This window comes from Cervus canadensis, chromosome 1 (genome assembly GCF_019320065.1).
Source record: "Cervus canadensis isolate Bull #8, Minnesota chromosome 1, ASM1932006v1, whole genome shotgun sequence".
NCBI classification, from domain to species: Eukaryota; Metazoa; Chordata; class Mammalia; order Artiodactyla; family Cervidae; genus Cervus; species Cervus canadensis.
Genome location: NC_057386.1, coordinates 21,754,483 through 21,774,061, shown reverse-complemented (window position 1 = coordinate 21,774,061; position 19,579 = coordinate 21,754,483). Strand labels below are relative to the sequence as shown.

Here is a 19,579-nt window from a genome sequence, read left to right as displayed (position 1 = left end):
GGCTCCAGAATCACTGCAGATGGTGATTGCAGCCATGAAATTAAAAGACGCCTACTCCTTGGAAGGAAAGTTATGACTAACCTAGACAGCATATTAAAAAGCAGAGAAATTACTTTGTCAACAAAGGTCCATCTAGTCAAGGCTATAGTTTTTCCAGTGGTCATGTATGGATGTGAGAGTTGGACTGTGAAGAAAGCTGAGCATCGAAGAACTGATGCTTTTGAACTGTGGTGCTGGAGAAGACTCTTGAGAGTCCCTTGGACTGCAAGGAGATCCAACCAGACCATCCTAAAGGAGATCAGTCCTGGGTGTTCATTGGAAGGACTGATGCTGAAGCTGAAACTCCAATACTTTGGCCACCTCATGCGAAGAGTTGACTCATTGGAAAAGACCCTGAGGCTGGGAGGGTTTGGGGGCAGGAGGAGAAGGGGACGACAGAGGATGAGATGGCTGGGTGGTATCACCGACTCAATGGACATGAGTTTGGGTAAATTCCGGGAGTTGGTGACGGACAGGGAGGCCTGGCATGCTGCGATTCATGGGGTCGCAAAGAGTCAGACACGACTGAGTGACTGAATTGAACTGAAGCTTACAACCTGGGATGGGCTTTCTTCCATGTCATGTCTCTATAGTTGCTCCGGCCAGCTTCAGGCTGTCTCTGATGACACTAGTAGCCATCTGTAGGAAAAACAGATGACAGTCATCAAAGAGAACCTAGGGAGGAGCCCTGGAACTGGGAAGAGCTTAGTGACTCACTGAAATCTGCTTCCTTCTTCCACCTCTGTCCCGGAGGTTGTTTTTGATTGGCACATGAGCTAAGAGCTAGTGTCATCCTGGGCTCACACCAGCCCCCAAGGGCTTTATATGTCCTTAATTAATCCTCCAAAACTCTTTGGAGCTATGGCCACAACATTGTTGTCTCCATTTTTATATGTGAGGAATTCTTAGGCACAGAGAGATGACATACTTGTCCAGGGTCACACAGCTAACAAGCGGTAAAGGCAGGATAAATCTAAGCCCAGAAAGACGTAAGGACAGGGTTACTGCCCACTGGGCTTCCTTCAGGCTATAGGAGGCTTTGCGTGAGAATAGATAAAAAACCAGGTTTCTCTAGTGGTTCAGTGGTAAAGAATCTGCCTGCCAATGCAGAAGACAGGTTTGGTCACTGGGCCGGGAGGATCCCCTGGAGAAGGAAATGGCAACCCACTCCAGCCTTCTTGCCTGGAAAATCCCACGAGCAGAAGAGCCTGGCAGGCTATAGTCCATGGGGTCACAAAAGAGTCGGACATGACTTAGCAACTAAACAATAACGACAGATCAAAACCCTGTGCTTTCCTTCAAAACCAAAGAGAAATGAAGATGTCTCCACTAAAGAAAAGCAGGCAATTTGTCATTAGCAGGTCTGCCCTATGAGAAATAATGGAGTCCGGTGAGCTGAAATGAAATACACTAGATGGTAACTTGAATCCATACAAAAACATAAAGGACACTATTAAGGGGAACATGTAGGCATTGTGAAAGACAGTATAAACATTTTTATTTATTTATTTATTTGTTTTTTGGCCATGTCACATGGCTTGTGGCATTTTAGTTCCCCAACTAGGGATCGAATTTATGCCCTCTACAATGGAAGCAGGGAGTCCTAACCACTGGACTGCCAGGGAATTCCCATAAACATCTTTATTTGTAATTCTTCTATTTTTTGTCCTTAACTCTCTGTTTTTTTAAGGTAGTTGCATATGATGATAATTACAAAACTGTGTTGACAGGCTTATAATGTATAAAGATCAAATTTTTTTTTTAAACATTTATTTATTTATTTGGCTCTGCCGGGTCTTAACTGCAGCATGTGGGAACTAGTTCCCTGACCAGGGATCAAACCCAGGACTCCTGAACTGAGAGCATGGCGTCTTTGCCACTGGGCCACCAGGGAAATCCCTAAAGATCAAATTTTTATGACAATAATAGCATAAAGGAGTCAGGAGGAAATGGAGTTATAATGAAGCAAAGCTTTTGTATGTTATGAAAATTAAGTTAGTATTAATCTAAACTAAACTGTCTTAAGTTAAGATACTAATTGTAACCCCCAGGGCAACCACTAAGAAAATAACTCTCTCAAAATATTATAAATGAAAAAAAAAACAGCGAATTAAAAAGGCACACTAGAAAATATCTATTTCACACAAAAAAAGGGAAGGAACCAAGGACTACAAGAACAACAAAAACATAAGACATATGAAAAACAGCAAAATGGTGGGCATACATCCTACCTTATCAGTAATTATGTTGAATATAAGTGGAATGAACACCCTAATCAAAAGACAGAGATTGGCAGAATAGATTAAAAAACATGCTCCAACTACATGCTGCTCACAAAACCTTTACTTTAGATTCAAAGACACAAAATAGTTGAAAGTGAAAGAATGGAAAAAGATATGAAATGATGAAAAGAGTTATGAAAGAGAGCCAGAGTGGTTATACAGGTATGAGATAAAATAGGCTTTAAAGATTTAAAAAAAAAATCATTACTAGAGACAAGAAGGATGTTTTATAAGAATAAAAGGGTCAGTCTACCAAGAAGATAAAATGATTATAAATACATATGCTTCAAAAAACGATCTTCAAAAAATGAAGATCATGGCATCTGGTCCCATCATTTCATGACAAATAGATGTGATAACAATGGGAACAATGATAGACTTTATTTTCTTGGGTTCTCAAATCACTGCAGATGGTGACTGCAGCCATGAAATTATAAGATGCATGCTCCTTGGAAGAAAAGCTATGACAAACCTAGACAGCGTATTAAAAAGCAGAGACATTACTTTGCCAACAAAGTTCTGTATAGTCAATCTATGGTTTTCCCAGTAGCATGTATGGATGTGAGAGTTGGACTATGAAGAAACCTGAATGCTAAAGAATTGATGCTTTTGAACTGTGGTGTTGGAGAAGACTCTTGAGAGTCCCTTGGACTGCAAGGAGATCAAACCAGTCCATCCTAAAGGAAATCAATCCTGAATATTCATTGAAAGGACTAATACTGAAGCTGAAGCTCCAATACTTTGGCCACCTGAAGCAAAGAGCTGACTCATTAGAAAAGACCCTAATGCTGGAAAAGATTGAAGGTGGGAGGAGAAGGGGACAACAGAGGGTGAGATGGTTGGATGGCATCACCGACTCAATGGACATGAGTTTGAGCAAGCTCTGGGAGATGGTGAAGGACAGGGAAGCCTGGCATGCTGCAGTCCATGGGGTCGCAAAGACTGGGACATGACTGCATGACTGAACAACAACAATATATGCTTCTAACAACAAAACCTGAAGCAGAAACTAACAGAATTGAAAGGAAAGTAGACAATCCGAAGCAATAGTTGGAGAAAATTCCAGTGGTTAGAGCTCCATGCTTTCACTGCCCAGGGCACAGGTTCAATCCTTGGCCCCTCAAGTTGTGTGGCGTGACCGACAAGCAAACAAAAATCAAAACAATAGTCAGACATTGCCACTTTCAATAATGACTAGAACCACTGGACAGAAGATCAATAAGGAAGTAGAAAATGTAAACAATACTATGAACCAACTAGATCTAACAATCTCCAAAGAAGCTTCCACCCAACAATATAATATACATTTTCCTCAAGTGTGCATGGAACATTCTTCAGGATAGACCAAAAGCTAGGCCATAAAACATGCCCAGAACATTTAAATTACAATTTAAATTTTAATAAGTTTAAAAGGATTGAAATCACACAAAGTTTGTTCTCCAAACACAAGGGAATTAAGTTAGAAGTTAGCAACAGAAGATTTTGGGAAGTTCACAAACATGTGGCAATATAAAAGCACACTCCTAAATATCTAATGAGTCAAAGAAGAAATCACAGGGAAAATTAGAAATACTTTAAGATGAATGAAAGCAAAAGCACAGTATGTCAAAGCTTATGGGATGCAGCTAAATTAGCTCTCTGAGGGAACTTTATAGCTGTAAATATCATATTGGCAAAGAGAGATTTCAAATCAACACCGTAACCTTGCATCTTAAGAAACTAGAAAAAGAAAAACAAACTAAAGCCAAAACAAGCCAAAGGATGGAAATAATAAAGAATGGAAATAAATGAAACAGAAAATATAAAAAAATAGAGAAAATTGATAAAACTAAAAGTTGGTTCTTGGAGAAGGTCAGTTGTGTACTGACAAATATTTAGTTTTTTTTCTTGGTCAGTCTAACTAGGTATTTATCAGTTTTGTCAATCTTTTCCAATAACTAACTTTTAGTTTTATAATTTTTAATTAATTAATTTTCTCTTTTTTTTCTATTTTCATTTGTCATTTAAAAAATACAAATCTCAACCACAATGAGATACCATTTCACACTCACCAGGATAGATTAAATCAAGAAAATAGAAAATAACAAGTGTTGCTGAAGATATGGAGAAATAGGAACCCTGGAACATTGCCGGAGGCAGTGCAAAACAGTACAGCTACTATGAAAAATAGTTTGGTGGTTCCTTAAAAAATTAAAAATAAACTTACCATATGATCCAGCAATTCCACATCCAGCTTTATACCCAATAGAAATGAAAATATATGTCCCAACAGAAACTTGTACCTGAATGTTTATAGCAGTATTGTTCATCATAACCAAAAGGTAGAAATAGCCCAAATACCATAAATAGATAAACAAATCATTGTATATACATAAAATGAAATATTATTCAGCCATAGAAAGAAAGAAATCTTGCCATTTGCGACAACATGGATAGATCTTGAGGACATTATGCTACATGAGACAAGTCAGGTAGAAAGGACAAGTATCATATGTGCTCATTACATATGGAATAAAAAAATCTTACAGAGAACAAATAGTGGTTGACAGAAGTGGGGGTTGGAATGGGGGGAAATGGGAGAAGGGAGTCAAAAGGTATAAGCTCTCAGTTATATTTAAAGTCAGTCCTGGGGATGTAATGTACAGTTTGGCAACTATAGTTAATTATACTGTTGTATTGCATAGTTGAGTGCAAAAGAGTAAATCTTTACTAAGAGAGAAAATCTTAAGAACTCTCATCACAAGAATAAAATTTTCTCTAACTATGGATGGTGAGAGATGTTAACTAGACTCATCATGGTGATCATTTTACAATATACACAAATATTCCATCATTATGTTGTATACCTGAAACTGATTCAATGTTGTATGTCAACTGTATCTCAATAGAGAAGTCTTTATCACTCCTCCCACTTTATTTCTATTAGCAATGAACAATCTAAAAATGAAATTAAGAAAACAATTCTATTTATAATAGCATCAAAAATAATAAAATGCCTAGGAATAGATTTAATAAAAGAAGTGCAAAACTTGTACCAAGAAAATTAAAATATCATTGAAAGAAATTTTAAAAGATCTCAATAAATGGATATTCCATGTTTCAGAAGATCTTATGTTGTTAAGATGGCAGATTGAATACAATCCCTATTAAAATCCCCATTTTTTTGTCTTTTTCGGCAGAAATTGACAAACTGATCCTAAAATTCCTATGGAAATGTGAGGGACCTAGAACAACCAAAACAATCTTGAAAAAGAAAACCAAGTTGAAAGTTCCCAGTTTCAAAACTTACCACCAATCAAGACACTGTGGTACTGGCATGAGGATAGACATAGACTTCATAGGAAAACTCCAAATCTGTTTGGGTTGAATTAAAGGAATAAGGATTTTTCTCTGACATGGGCCAGTGGAAGGACTACATTAGTGGGCCTGAGCTGAAGCAGAGAGTCTGTGGATTTGAGTGAAATTCCCGGCAGGTGGCCAGGAGTATGGGATGGAGTTTCCTGCCAGATGGCATTAAGAGGGCTGTCAACCAGTCGGCATTAGGGAATGTTGAGGGAGCCTATGTCAGCTAATGGGTATGATGGCCTTGGGCCCAAGGTCCTGGCACTGTAAAGGATGCTTTGCTGCCCTGTGAGTTTAGGATCACGTAAGCCACTCAGATCAAAGAGGAAGAACACTCCCAGGGGCCTCAGAGATGTACAGATGGTGAGGGAGAAAATATGTGGACTTCCCAGGTTCTTATTGGTAAAGAAGCCCCCTTTCTACTATCAATTAGAATCTGGTTCTGAGACCAACCTGAGGTCAGTCAAATCCTTTGCTCAGTCACTCTCCCCATCAGTAGACAGGAGGTAATAGCACATATGGTAAGGATTAAATGAACACTTACTATGTGTGTTTGTGTGCTCAGTTGCTTTAATCGTGTCCGACCCTTTGCAACCATGGACTGTAGCCTGCCAGGCTCTTCTGTCCATAGGATTCTCCAGGCACATGTACTGGAGTGGGTTGCCATGCCTGTCTCCAGGGAATCTTCCCGAGCCAGGGATCGAACCTGTGTCTCCTGCATCTCCTGCATTGCAGATGGATTCTTTACCCACTGAGCCACCTGGGAAGTCCTTAATATGTGTAATGATGAGTATTAAAAGCACCAAGAAAGCATGGCTAACAGGAGAGATGAGTCATGGGTTTGAGTCTCAGCTCCATCACTTTGTAGCTACAAAGTCTCTAAGACTCAGTTTCCCCTACCTCAGCCATCAAATTGTTCACTGTGAATGAGTTCAGGCAGCCGTCATCTGCACCCCACCCTCACGCCACCTCATCACACCACAGCCATAAGTAAACTCTGAAAAACAGCGTCAGATCATGTGACCTTCTGACTTGACCCTCCTATTGGTTCAATGGCTCTGAGAAGAAATCCACCTTCCTTGCTACATTTGTCCAAGACCAAGACCTCCTGTGACGCTGTGCCCCCTTGCCAATTCTCAATCTACTTGGGTTTCATTCATTTTCTGGAACCCACAGATGACTTCCTACCTCAGGGCCTTCTGTGTGGGACACCCAGCCACCAGCTCCCAGACAGTCCCCTTGTGGATACTGAAGACCTTCCCTCAAATGTGACCTCAGGGCCTCTGGTCACACTCTCTGAGGGGGTCTTCATTACTCACAGCCACCGCCTTTGCAGGCCTGCTTGCCTTCCTGGGGCACGGCTCACTGTCTGTCATGATTTTGCTCAGGAACTTCTGTTTTGGCTGGGTCTCCTCCTAGGCACTGAGCCATAGTCCCAGTGAATCAGTAAGCAGTGCCCAGCCAGGAGTAGACAGCTGGGAGGTATCTGAAGGACGAATGAAGTGCCTGGCGTAACTCCTGTCATGCACTGATGGTCCCATTTATGACTTGATCTTGAACTGTTGGTGAATGGGGTGATTCTGGAAGATGAAGGGGTTTTGGCTACTTGCCCAGCTTTCTGGAAATAGGATGGGAGAGAGAAGGCAAGATCTGCTGCCTTTTAAAAAGGACAAAAGGGGTGGGGTCTGACTTTCAGTCAGACCTCAAGGGCTACTTGGCAGGTGGGTGACCCAGGGAGGGGGCATTCCCTGCAGACAGCGAGCACATCCTCAACCTAAGTGCGACTGGGTTCCAACAAGGCCTGGAAAACGGTGGTTCTAGGCCACTGTCATTATCTCATGGGATGGAAGGGATGGTTTTACAGGAGGAGGTAGAGGAGATCGAATAATATCCCAGGTCTCAGCCACGCTGGGCAGTGCCTAGAAGGGCAGCCTCAAGGACGATTAGAACACACTGGGATAGTGGCACAGCCTTCAGAATTCCAGGGAAACCTGAAAAACCAAAGCAGGTCAGCTGGCCCACTTGATGGCAGGGCAGGCTAGACTCTGACGTGGTAGCCTGGAAGGGTTCAGGCAGCTTGCTGGCTATAGGGTCAGGGTCCAGGGCTCCACCCAACCAGCATCTAGGGTAAATCTCCTGTCAGGGGTCTTCCAATTTCAGAGGCGAGCATGGTGTAAGAGGAACCAGAAGGCCTTTGAGGAGGACAAAGCAGAAATGCTATGTGACTGGGGCTAAATCTTCAGACTAGTATTTTGCAAACTGTGGGTTTTGACCCTTTCAAGGGTTATGAAATCCAGAGTGGGCTGTGACCAAATGTTTAAAATTTAACAGAAAATAAAAAAATAAAATAAAATATAACAGAAAATAGTGGAGGGCATAGTATACAGTAGGTACTATTTCACTAAATATGTGGGTGTTTGTGTGTGTGTGGACACGTCTAAATCACTGAGATGTAAAATGAATTTCTTACTGAGATACAGCTGGAAAAAAACAATCTGAAAGCTGATGTTCTTGATAGGATGGATGGAGACCATTAAAGGGTCAGCTCACCCAAATGGCAGGAGGCTGAGGCCCGATCCAGGGAACAGCTGGAGGTAAGCAGACTGGATTCAGTTTTTGGGGGGTAGGCATTGGTTTTGGAGTCGGGCAGAGCTGGACTCCAATGCTGACTGTGCATCTAACTAGCTGTGTGATGGTCGCTAAGACACCTAACACGCCTGGCTTTGTCACTTGCAGGTGTCAGTGATGCCAGCAGCATCCTCGCTGGTGGTGGAGAGCTGGCACCCCATGAGTTCGTGGGGTTCCTCTCCAGCGTCCAGATGATGTTGGCTCTTAAGGGCTCTTGTGGGCAGCAACAGCCACCCCAGGCCCTGATTCCACCTCTCCCACTTCGTGCTCTGCCTGATAAGTCTTCTGCCCACTAAGTCTTCTGCCCCCTAAGTCGTAAGGCAGTTGGCTGCCAGGAATTCCCCCTCCCCCGACCAGCCCCAGCACCTTCCAGGGTGAAGATGAGAAATAATGAGACAGCAGCCTCTAGGAAGGAGATCCAGGAGAGGAAAAAGAAACAAATTTTATTTAAGCCCCAAACACTCAGCTAGAAAAACCAAAAAGGAAAGAGAGCAGGAAAGTGGGGGAAGAAAAGGGACATTAAAAAAGAGACAGAGAAAACACAGCAACCCTTTTCCATTTAGAAATTGTCAAGTTACACTGACAGAGGTCACAGAATACCCACAGAAGCCATCACTGCTACACCAACATGGGCCCTACGGGGGACAGGGTGGGGTGTGAGCCAGGCTCGCCCTGGGGGGTCCCAGGTGGGACCCCTTGCAGAGCCTCAGGCCTGAGGCTCCTGGGGAAACAGCATATTGTGGAAGGGGTGGGAGAGAAACCCCCCATGCGAGTAACACAGTGCACAGTGGGCAGGGGCTGGGGGGACCAGGTACAGGGGTCCCCCCAGATGTCTTGGTTTTCTCTTGGTCAAGCACACATTGATGGACGGAGCAGTGAGGCGCATGCAGCTGGGGGGGGCTTTGACGTGCTGGGGACTTTGAGAGGGCCCAGGGGCTGGGGGCTTGAGAGGAGTGCCAGAACCAGTGGTGCAGGGATGAGGGAACACACACTCAGGCGCTTCTACACTTGGGGTCTACACACGTGTGCACGCACGCACGCACCTCCATGTACACCCCTCCATGTACACATACAGGTCTCACAGCTGCTGCGTCTGCACACACATATTACACACGTTCTTACACACCAAGCTTCTCCACGCCAAGGTGCCGGTGCGCGCGTGCCAACGCCCAGGCTGGTTACATGCACCGCTGTGGGCGTGCCTCCCTGCACACACGGGCGGGAGGCCATGTCTGTGCATGCTCATGCCCCCTCTCCTCTGCACACCAATAAATGGACTAGTGCCCGTGGACACACACACACACACACACACACACACACACACAAGTTGTGCACAACTCCTCCTATAAATGTACTGGCACCAAAGTGAAAGGTACAAATTCCACTGGGCTCCACATTAGCAGCGGGTGGGGTGGGGCACACGACTCCCTCCATTTGCCCCCGCATGGATGGACACGCCCCCTTCCCCTCCCTCACAAAGGGACATTCAGCTCAGGACAATGACGGTGAGGCAAACATTCAGAGCACAGGGCTGAGGGTGGGAGGTGGGGCAAGGGAAAAGTAGCAAGCAAAGAGTAATGGAGTGGAGGGAGGAGGGGGCACCACTCCCCCCTCCCCTCCCAAGTCAGGGGTCTCTGTACAGCCGAATCAAACCAAACCATTTCACTGGACCACAGAAACCAGGCCAATGCGCCCACCCTCCAGCCCCCTCCCCCGCCAAAACAGCGGCCAGGGAGAGTGCTGTGGTTTTCTTTTTTTTTTTTCTTTTTTAAATATTTATATATATTTATATTACGTATATTATATATATATAATATGTAAATATATTTTTAAAACAATATAAAATGTTAAGACACTTCACTTAAATGTAAAGAGTTGCCTGCAATTAAAAGTAATTGCATCATTTATGAGGTCCTTTTTTTTTTTTTTCTATTTTCCAGGGGTTTTTTTTTTTTTTTGGGAGGGATTTTTTTTTTTTCCTCTTCTTTTGTTATTTTTCAAAAAGGCTTGCTTGCCTTTGTACAAAAATGATCCAAAGCTAGAAAACAAGGATGAACCAACAAAAACAACAACAAAAAAAGAAAATGAAGTAACACAACCCAGTGTCCCCTCCCTCCCCAACCCTCAACAGCTCCCCCTGGCTCTCCTCAGGCACCAGGCCCCAGAAGGTTCTGCTCCTTCAATGGCTCCTTCTTTCTGTGCTTTCTGGGGGGGGTTGGTGACTAATCCCAACCCCCTCCTCCCCTGTGCTTACTCCACTTTGTGCTCCAAACAGAATCCTGCTCCCTGGGGACCCCTCTCCATCCTCCTCCTCCCCCACCCACAGAATCTCCCTGCTGGCCCCTCACTGTGCCCTGAGGGTGGGGGGGCGGTGGTTGCTGAGAGCCAAAACTGATCTCTGCCTCCCCTTTTCAGGACCCCCACCAAAAGCCTCACTGCCCACGGCCTCTGCAAGGCGGGTGCCCACGGGCCGGAGGTTGGGGGCACTGGCTGGCTGGTCAGGCCTCAAGGACCCTTGAGAATCTCACCAGGGTCACCAGCTCCCCATTTTAAAAACCATCTCTAACACCTTCCCTGAAAACCCTCAAATCTCAGAAAGGATGGTTAAAGGTCAAGTCAGGCCACCTGTGGGGTCAGAGCTGTCCTCACTGCCCCCCATCAACCCCCTCTCTATTGCCCCCACTTCCCTCACAACAAGACCCTTCCCACCCTCCAGGCCTCCAAGTCTAATTTGTTAGGCCCTTCATTCTTATCCATCCCACCCCATTAAATAAGTTAATGTCATTTAAAGTGCTAAATTAGGAAACTAAAATATCAGATACCCCTCCTCGGGTCTGCCCTCTCCCAAGACAGTGTCCCCGGCATCAGGCTGTCTGCTCAACCCACCGTCCACAGCCAGCAGTCCAAAGGTGCCCCGTTCCTCCCACTGGCACGGGCCAGGCAGCTCCTCACCGCAGGGAGGTGGTCCCGGGAAGCCAGCTCCTCTCCAGGGACACACAGATTCAGTGGCGTCACACCACCCTGAGGCCCCTCTGACTCTGGCCTCCCTCTCCAGCCCACCTGTCTTGACTCCAGGCCCACCCGGGCATGAGTGGATGGGAGCAGAGAAGCAGCAGAATTCAGTCATGTCCTGAGGGTGGGCAGGTGCGGCACCTCCCGGGCCAAAGTCTCCTTACGTCCAATTTTCTAGCCTGAATTTGGGGTTGGTCCAATGTCCAGGTTTTCCTCCAGGAAGGTTTCTGAAGAAGGGGAAAAGGGGGTGTCTTGCCCCTCCAAGTCTCCGTGGCTCAGAGTTTGTTTGGAGTGCTCTTGGGAAGCATGGGGTGGGGGAGTGAGAAGGGAGGGCAGGGGTGCAGGAACTTCAGGATGGACTTGGGAGGGAGCATGGGGAAAGAGAAAAGGGAAGGACGGTGACAGGAAGTGCGCCATTTTGGAATAAGAAATCAAGGGAAGGTGGTGTGTTTTGGTCTTTAGTTTTACTGGTTTGCTTTTTTTTTTCCCCCTTAAAAAAAAAAGACAAAAATGAATCATTCAAAAAACCAAAAACACCAACAGGGGATGGGCAGAGAGAGCTGAGAGGGCCACATCCATGGCAAACTCTTCAGAGATTCTGGACAATGAGGTGGAAATGAAGGGAAGCAGAGGAAAGAGAGATATGGCAGGGAAGAGGGAGGAGGGCAGGCTGGGGTGGGGTTATAAGGAAGCTTCTAGAAGGAGATGGAAGAATTCCTCGCTCCAAAGGAAGTCAATACGGGGATGGAGGTTCTGGAAGCCGAAGGCTTTTCTGAGACTGGGCTTGAGGTCTCATTCGAACCACTCATCTCTTTAGATGGTTTAGTAGCCTAGAACAAAAACAGAGGTTGGGGTCAGAGAGAAGGGGAGCCTTTGTACTGGCCCCCAGTTAGTTTTTTTAGGTTCTCAGTTATCTGTTTTATACATAGAAAATGAAAGAAAGTGAAGTTGCTCAGTGGTGTCCGACTCTTTGCGACCCCATGGACTGTAGCCCACCAGGCTCCTCCATCCATGGAATTTTCTAGGCAAGAGTACTGGAGTGGGTTGCCATTGCCTTCTCCAGGGGATCTTCCCGACCCAGGGATCGAACCCAGGTCTCCCGCATTGCGGGCAGACGCTTTACCATCTGATCCACCAGGGAATCCCAATCTTTAATACATAGTAGTGTTTATATGTCAATCCCAATCTCCCAATTTATCCCACCCTACAGTTTTAAAAAATGAAAAATCTCCACAAATCCAAGAGAAAATTAACTTCAAAAACCAGAAACCAGAGGAACATCTGGAGAGAGTGGTCCTCTGAGACAGGGCAGGAAGGTGTCAGAGCAGGGGTAGAAAGGGGAACACGAGGTTGGAACAAAGGGCCTGGGGTGGGCGGTTAAGTCCACAGTTACTGACAGGAAAGACAGAAGGTGGAAGAGAGACCGGAGAAGCACAAGGAAGGCCAGCCCAGGACCAGAATGGGGAGCAGGAGAGGGAGCAGAACCAGACCAGGTGGCGGAGGGGGAGAGGGCAAGGAAGGGAAGGAAGAAATGAAACATTAGCTGCCCAAACGGAGGCAGGAGGGGAGAAGCAGCCCAACCAGGGCCCCTTCCAACTTCAGCAGGAGGTCTTCCGGTGGCAGCTGAAGAGTGCACTTGTCCTCCTGGAACCCTCAGGACCCCCACACCCACCCCCACCTCCTGCCCTACAAGTGTTCCTCCAGCTTTGAGCTGTGCCTCGTGGGTAATGGGGAGCCACCCTCTCAAGACGTGTCTGGCACTCACTGGTCACCTCTGATCGTTAGAAACAGCCGTGCCCCCTCCCCACCTCCAGCAGAACCCCTGGCACCTACACTAGACCCATCTGCATCTCCTAGAGGGGATGACCTCTGACAAATGCAGATTCCTGGACCCTGCCCCAGGATCCATCTGTCCTGTAAGCTCAGGAATCTGTGTTTTAGGCCAGCACCCCACGTGATCCTGCCACATAGTTAACTCTGAGATCACTGGGTTAGGGTAGACCAGGTTTTCTCCTTGTAGTTGTATCCACTGTCCCTCCCAGCCTTGCTTAGCCACTACTCATGTGATAACCAAACTGCCCTGATTAAAGAAAAGAGGGACGTGGACTGGAAGCAGAGTGCTTGGCACACTGCCAGAGACGTCCTGCAGGTTCCGCCCGGGCATGGCCACGCTGCTTCTCCTCGACCTACATAATTATCTGGCTGCTTGGCAGCCTCTATCAGATGCCTTGCAGGGGGGGTGGGGGAGTGGAAAGCAAGATGCCCCCCACCACCGGGAAGGGAAGTGACCACAGGCACCTGACTGGCTGACAGTGAACCTGCCCTTGAGGTTGCTGATCACATTTCTTCATCCACATGTGCACAGCGAACTATCTCTGGGTTTTGCTCACCACACTGTGGTCTGCGGTCTACATTTTCCCCTTTATGAAAATCCAGGCATGAGTTCACTGTTTGGGTCTTCTAACCCCTTTCATCCTGGCTGTGGCTGCTCACTCCTTTCTCAGAGGGCTTCCAGGCCCGCAGCCCCCACATACTTTGAATTGCTCAGCCCTTTGTGGAACCCATGTGCCTGGCATGGCCTGTGTTGCAGGGGTCCCGGTACCCCGGCCTGGAGACGGACTCATTTAAAGACAACCAGGAGCTCTCTTACTCCCTCATCATTTACTGTGGGCTCCAGTCCCACCCCTCCCCTCCTACCATTTCCCATTTAGAGTTTTTTCTCCCAAACCCAGGGGGGCAAGGGGACCTGTCCACTTTCTCCCAAGTCTCTTCACATTCCCTTGTGACCCTGCGTTCACTCAGGCGAGGTGTCCTCATTGGGAAGATGCCCCCTCCTCTTCTCCTATAGCTGGTGCAAGGCCTTTAAGCTTCATGGAGCAGCAGCAGTCACCAGCTTACGTGGAAGCCCCTGCCTTTCATGGACACCTCTTCTGCTTGCTCTGTGAGCATCTGTTTTGTAACATCCTCTCAGGCCATCTTCCCTTCCAGGAGAGTGCCCACCACTCCTCTGAAGCTGAGGGAATGTGTCCAACTGTCCCCAGTGGCCCTGCCCTATGCTGCTCAGAGTTCCCGGCTGATACAGCTGCTGCCTCTGAAGGTTTTCACTGCTTCCCTGTCACCAGCTCTTAATTATGTCCCCCATTGCTCTTAATTATGTCCAGAGAAAGAGCTTTGCCACCTTTGTGACAGGCAGAAACCTCATACCCAGATGGTCAGCTTTTAGTGGGGGGAAACAGGAACCATTAGCCAGACCCACTCAAAGGGCTGAACCCCACACCCCTCCTCTTCCTGTGGGCCAGAGTCTAGCCCTCTCCAGGCACCCTGAGCATGCTGACCTGTCACTCCAGGCTGTGAGACACAGATTCTCACACAAGTATAGGTCATCTTGGGGCTTCCCAGGTAGCTGAAGAGTAAAAACTCTGCCTGCCAATGCAGGAGATGCAATAGACTCAGGTTCAATCCCTGGGTTGGGAAGATCCCCTGGAGTGGGATATGGTGACCAACTCCAGTATTCTTGCCTGGAAAATCCCATGGACAGAGGAGCCTGATAGGCTACAGTCCATGGGGGCAAAGAGTCAGACACGACTGAGCACCATCACCCACATGATAACAGATCATCTTGATGTTGCCAGCCGGGTTGGTGCCTCCTCCAGGGTCATTCCTGGTGCCACTGTCCCCTGCCCACATGCCCTTCTTCCTTATTATTTGCCTGAATCAGGTACTGGGCTGCCAGAAGAGGCAGGACTTCCTCTAGCCCAAGGTGGGAATAGAACCAATGGCAGTTCAGGCTGTTCCCTTCTAGCCAATGATGACCTAGGGACGGGTAATCAGAAGAGAGGGGAGATCAGCTGGGAGTCTCTGGGGAAGGTTCTCCTGCTTCTAAAATGATCTTTGGGGGCCTTCCTGGTGGTCTGATGGTTGAGAATCTGCCTTGTAATGCAGGGGACACTGGTTCAATCCCTGGTCTGGGAAGATCCCACAAGACACAGGGCAATTAAACCCGTGTGCCACAACTCCTGAAGCCTACGTGCCTAGAGCCTGTGCTCCGCAACAAGAGAAGCCACCACAATGAGAAGCCCGCAGAGTGCGATCAGAGAGTAGCCCTGACTCGCTACAACTAGAGAAAGCCCTTGCAGCAACCAAGACCCAGCAGTCAAAAAAAATTAAATAAATTTTTTTAAATCAAGCTTTAAAAAAGAAATGATCCGTATACTTACAGCCCTGAAATGAAGGCAGCCGTGCTGGGGTGTGGGTGGGAGGATGTGCCAATAGAACCAAAATATGGAAGGCGCCCAGGTCCTGAAGTCCTTGAGTATATGAATTCCCCAACCCTGGAGCCTCCCTGCTACTTGTTCTGATAAAACTTTTCCTTGCTGTTTAAGCTGTTTTGAACTGGAGTTTCTATTATTTGTGGCTAAAACCACTCAAACTGCCCCAAGTGAGGCCAAAATTGCTCCCTTGATGTTCTCATCAACAGCATCCCCATCATGAGTAGCAGCTCCCCAAGGCTTGGTGGCAGCCACAAAGTTATGCTTCCCGCCAAAGCAGCACAATGCAGCATTAGGACAGCAGCATTTGTACCTGGCAAATCTGGCTTCAAGCCCCCGGCTCTGCCACTTCCTAACTGTGCCACCTTTGGCAGGTATCTCTCTGGATCTTCATGTTCTCACCCGCTAAGCAAGGATAACAGACCCTACAGCACTGGAATCAGGTTGAGATACTGTACACAGAGCCCAAGACCCAGTGCCTGCTCTCAGGACGCAGGCGATAAATGGTAGCTGTTATTATCATATCATTAGTATATTAATATTTCAAGTCTGCATTGTATATTTCCATTTGGATTGGGCCTGATCACTGGCAAATTCATTCATTCATCCAACCACTCATTCACCTAGCCAACAAATATTTACTGAGTACATGCATGTGCCAAGAACTGTTCTAGGTGCTGTAGGCCTGTAGCAGTGACAGAGTGCTTAATGCACGTATGAAGATATAAAGTTGTTCTGAGCATTAAATAAGATATATATGCTTAAAATTGGTACAGAAAAGGAGCGCTGTTTTCTATTTTTCCTCGCATTCCCCAAATCTGATTTCTGCTCTGCGGCCAGGTTGGTTGACCCTGCCATCCCTTGGCTGACTGGCTTCTTGTTGGGTTTGGCCAACGGGGGTTAGGATGGGGCGGGGGGAGAGAGGGGGTAAAGTTTCTTCTCTACTCCCTCCTGACTCGGTGTATGTTGCAGGCATGCTGCGCCCTCTGTAACGATAGCGCCTACCGTTTAGCTCTCCCAGGACTCCCTAAGCTCCCAGGTCCCTCTCCCCAAGGAGGTCCAGCTTCCAGCTCTCACGGGTCCCTGAATGCCTGAACATCTCCTGTTGTTCACTTCATTACAGCCTTGTCACTGGAGTCATCCAAGGAGATACACTAAGTATTCAGCAGATTGCTTAACCCAAGTAGAAGAGGGTGTGTTCAGTTTTCATGCTCGCACCAAGCCCTTGATCCTTGTCCCCTGGGAATCTGGTTCTTATCCCACCCCTGAATCTTTTTTTTTTTAATGTAGTTATTTATTTATTTTAGACAGCACTGGGTCTTTGTTGCAGCACACTAGCTTTCTCCAGTTGCAGCGAGTGAGGGCTACTCTCTAGTTGCGGTGCTAGGATTTCTCATTGAAGTGGTCTCTCTTGTTGTGGAACACAGGCTCTAGAGTACAAGCTCTGCAGTTGTGGAGCATGGGCTCAGTCGCCCTGAGGCATGTGGAATCTTCCTGGACCAGGGATCAAACCTACGTCCCCTGCATCGGCAGGCAGATTCTTAACCACTGGACCATGAGGAAAGTCCATCCCACTCCTTGAGCACCACATCCAAGCGCTTTTCCTCAATCATTTCCCCTGATTTCTCTGTAATACCAGGCACAGTTGTACCCCTTTCTCCACTCTTCTACCCCAATTTCTGTGTCTGGTCCTGGCGCTTCTATTCCTCTCCCTTTCATCACTGCCAAGGCAGCTTGGAGCTCCTAGTGTTAGAACCAAGAAGTGAGGGAGAGGCCTCTGCCCAGCCCCTGGCCCTGCCAAAGGGACAGTGCAGTCGAGCACAGAGGTGACTCCTCTTTGGAGAGCATGCTGTGGCTTTCGAAGCTATTTTCCACACCCAGTATTACAGGAGCTCAGAAACCTGCCCCTGGGTTCTTGTCCCCATTGTACAGATGAGGAAAGAGCCTGCAGAAGGCAGAGGACTTTGACCAGGGTCACAAACAGAGCTGGGAGAAGCGGTGCCCCAGCTGGAGGACGGAAGGCCAGGTGATGCAGGGCAGCTGGAACGAATGGAGGTGAAGCGTCAGGGCAGCCAGTGAGGGAGTTTTGATTTTTTTTAAAATCCAGCTGGGGCTGCAGGGCACAGGTGGTGAGCTGGGGGCAGTGACAACCCAATCTGCATTTTAAAATAGCCCTCCCCACCCCGCGGGTCTAGGAGGATAGGTGAGAGGTCACAGAATTCACAGGGAAACCTCAGGAAGGCTTGCACTGGGGTACTGCCACATTGGGTGATTTGTTTCCCTGCCTCTTTATGATGTCTCTTTACTAAAACATCTCTACAAGAAACATGTAATACTTCATTAGAGAGAAGATGCCTTTTAAAAAAAAGAAAAAGCATTTACTAGAGAAGTGAAAGGGAGAGAGATAAAGCCAGACCAGTCATGTGGGAGGAGAGAACCACCGCATCCCTGAGGGAGGGGGTAGCTCAGGAGAGCCCCCATGGGGCTTGGGTGGATGCCTGGGGCAGGTGACTTTCCTGAGCGGAGAGCAAGGGGGCAGGCTTGAGCTCAGAACAGAGACCTGGGCCAGAAGAGATGGCAGCTGGTGCCCAAGGAGAGGAGTGTGTGGTGTGAGAAGCTGAGGAGGAAGTTGGGCACAGAGGAGCGAAGAGGTGGGCATAGGAGAGTCTCCCAGAAAGGAGCCAGGAGGTGGGTGAGGGCTGGCAAGGGAGGGGGGGATGCCAAGGAGAGGAGGGTCCCATGGCCCCCAGTGTGTGGGGGCAGACTGTATGCCCAACACGTTGCAGAGAGGTGAGCAGACTGCAGGGCGGTAAAGAGGCCACTGGAGACCTAGCCGAGCCCAGGCGTGAAGCTCGGAGTGGCCTGGGCCGGGGAATGAATGGAGGAGAGGCGATGGACGTGACTGGAGGGGAAGGAGAGAGGGCAGCAGGCAGAGGAGCTGGGTGCCAGGGGAGTTGGGAGCCAGGGGGAGAGATGGGGAACCTGATTACAGAGGAAGGAGACGCCCACTGAAGAGATGAGGCAAATGTGTGCCAGGGTAGAGGGGTGGCAGGGGTGGAGGGTGAGAGACAGAGGTGTCAGACAGTCTGGATTTGAAACCCCCTCCACCACTTGTCAGCCGTACGACCTTCGGTAAAGCCTCAGTTTCCTCATCTGTCAAATGGGGATAATAAGGCCCTTCCTCAGAGTGGGGAGTGTGCAGTGGGTTAATGTGTGTCTGACAGAATGTCAGCTGCCATTCTAGACCCCGAGGGAGAGACCAGCCTGCACAGGACAAGGGAACTCATACACGGTGGTGACATAAAAAAGCTGGGTGTGTCTGGGGACCTGTGAGGAAGGCAGCAGGCCAGCAGGGAGCTAGTGGAGGCCTGGCTGACCTGTCTCCACTGGACTCTGAGAGAACCAGCAGGCCTGTGTGCCCAAGGAGGAGCAGAGCCGTGCGGTGGGAAGAGCTTTGAGATTTTGGGGTCCCAGTCCTGGCTCTGATGCCACCTTGCTGTGAGCCCTTGGGAAGTTCCCTTCCTTTTTTGAGCTGTCCCCTGCTCTGTCAAGGAGGTGACTAGATTTACCCATCTCTAACCTCCTGCCTCTGAGCCTAGATCCTTTTCCAAGTCATAGCATCTGGACATTTCCTTCCCCCAATCCCCCCTAGCACTTAGAATACAGGAGCTGCTTGGAAATCCTGAACCACATGAGTGAACTAAAGGTCTTTCCTGACATCTAGACCACCCTGCATCTTCTGATCAGGCCACAGGTGGGCCATGGGTGAGGCTGTCACCTCTACATACCATCCTTTAATCTCAAAGAGGGTACAGCACCTTCACCACTTCTATGCATCCCGCTACAACCCAAACACAAGACTGAAAAGGAGATGCAAGACTGGTTTTTCCCTCAGTTGGGAGGTGGCCTAAAGAGCCAGGAGGGAGGCTGAGTTGAGAGAAGAGGGCCAAGGAGCAGGTGGGACCTGAGGGCGGAGGGCAGGAAGCAGAGGAGGGGGAAGAGTGGCCG

General features: G+C 47.9%; 1 protein-coding gene across 3 annotated transcripts in view; it reads right to left on the bottom strand.

The window, feature by feature from the left end:
* Positions 1–8,697: 8,697 nt before the first annotated feature.
* Positions 8,698–19,579, bottom strand: part of SRCIN1 (SRC kinase signaling inhibitor 1) — a 71,103-nt gene continuing 60,221 nt past the window's right edge. For all 3 annotated transcript variants that reach the window (XM_043469836.1, XM_043469846.1, XM_043469855.1), the window contains one exon: positions 8,698–12,133. In XM_043469836.1, coding sequence (XP_043325771.1) covers positions 11,999–12,133 — 135 coding nt within the window. In that variant the 3' untranslated portion in view covers positions 8,698–11,998. The remainder of the gene's footprint in view (positions 12,134–19,579) is intronic.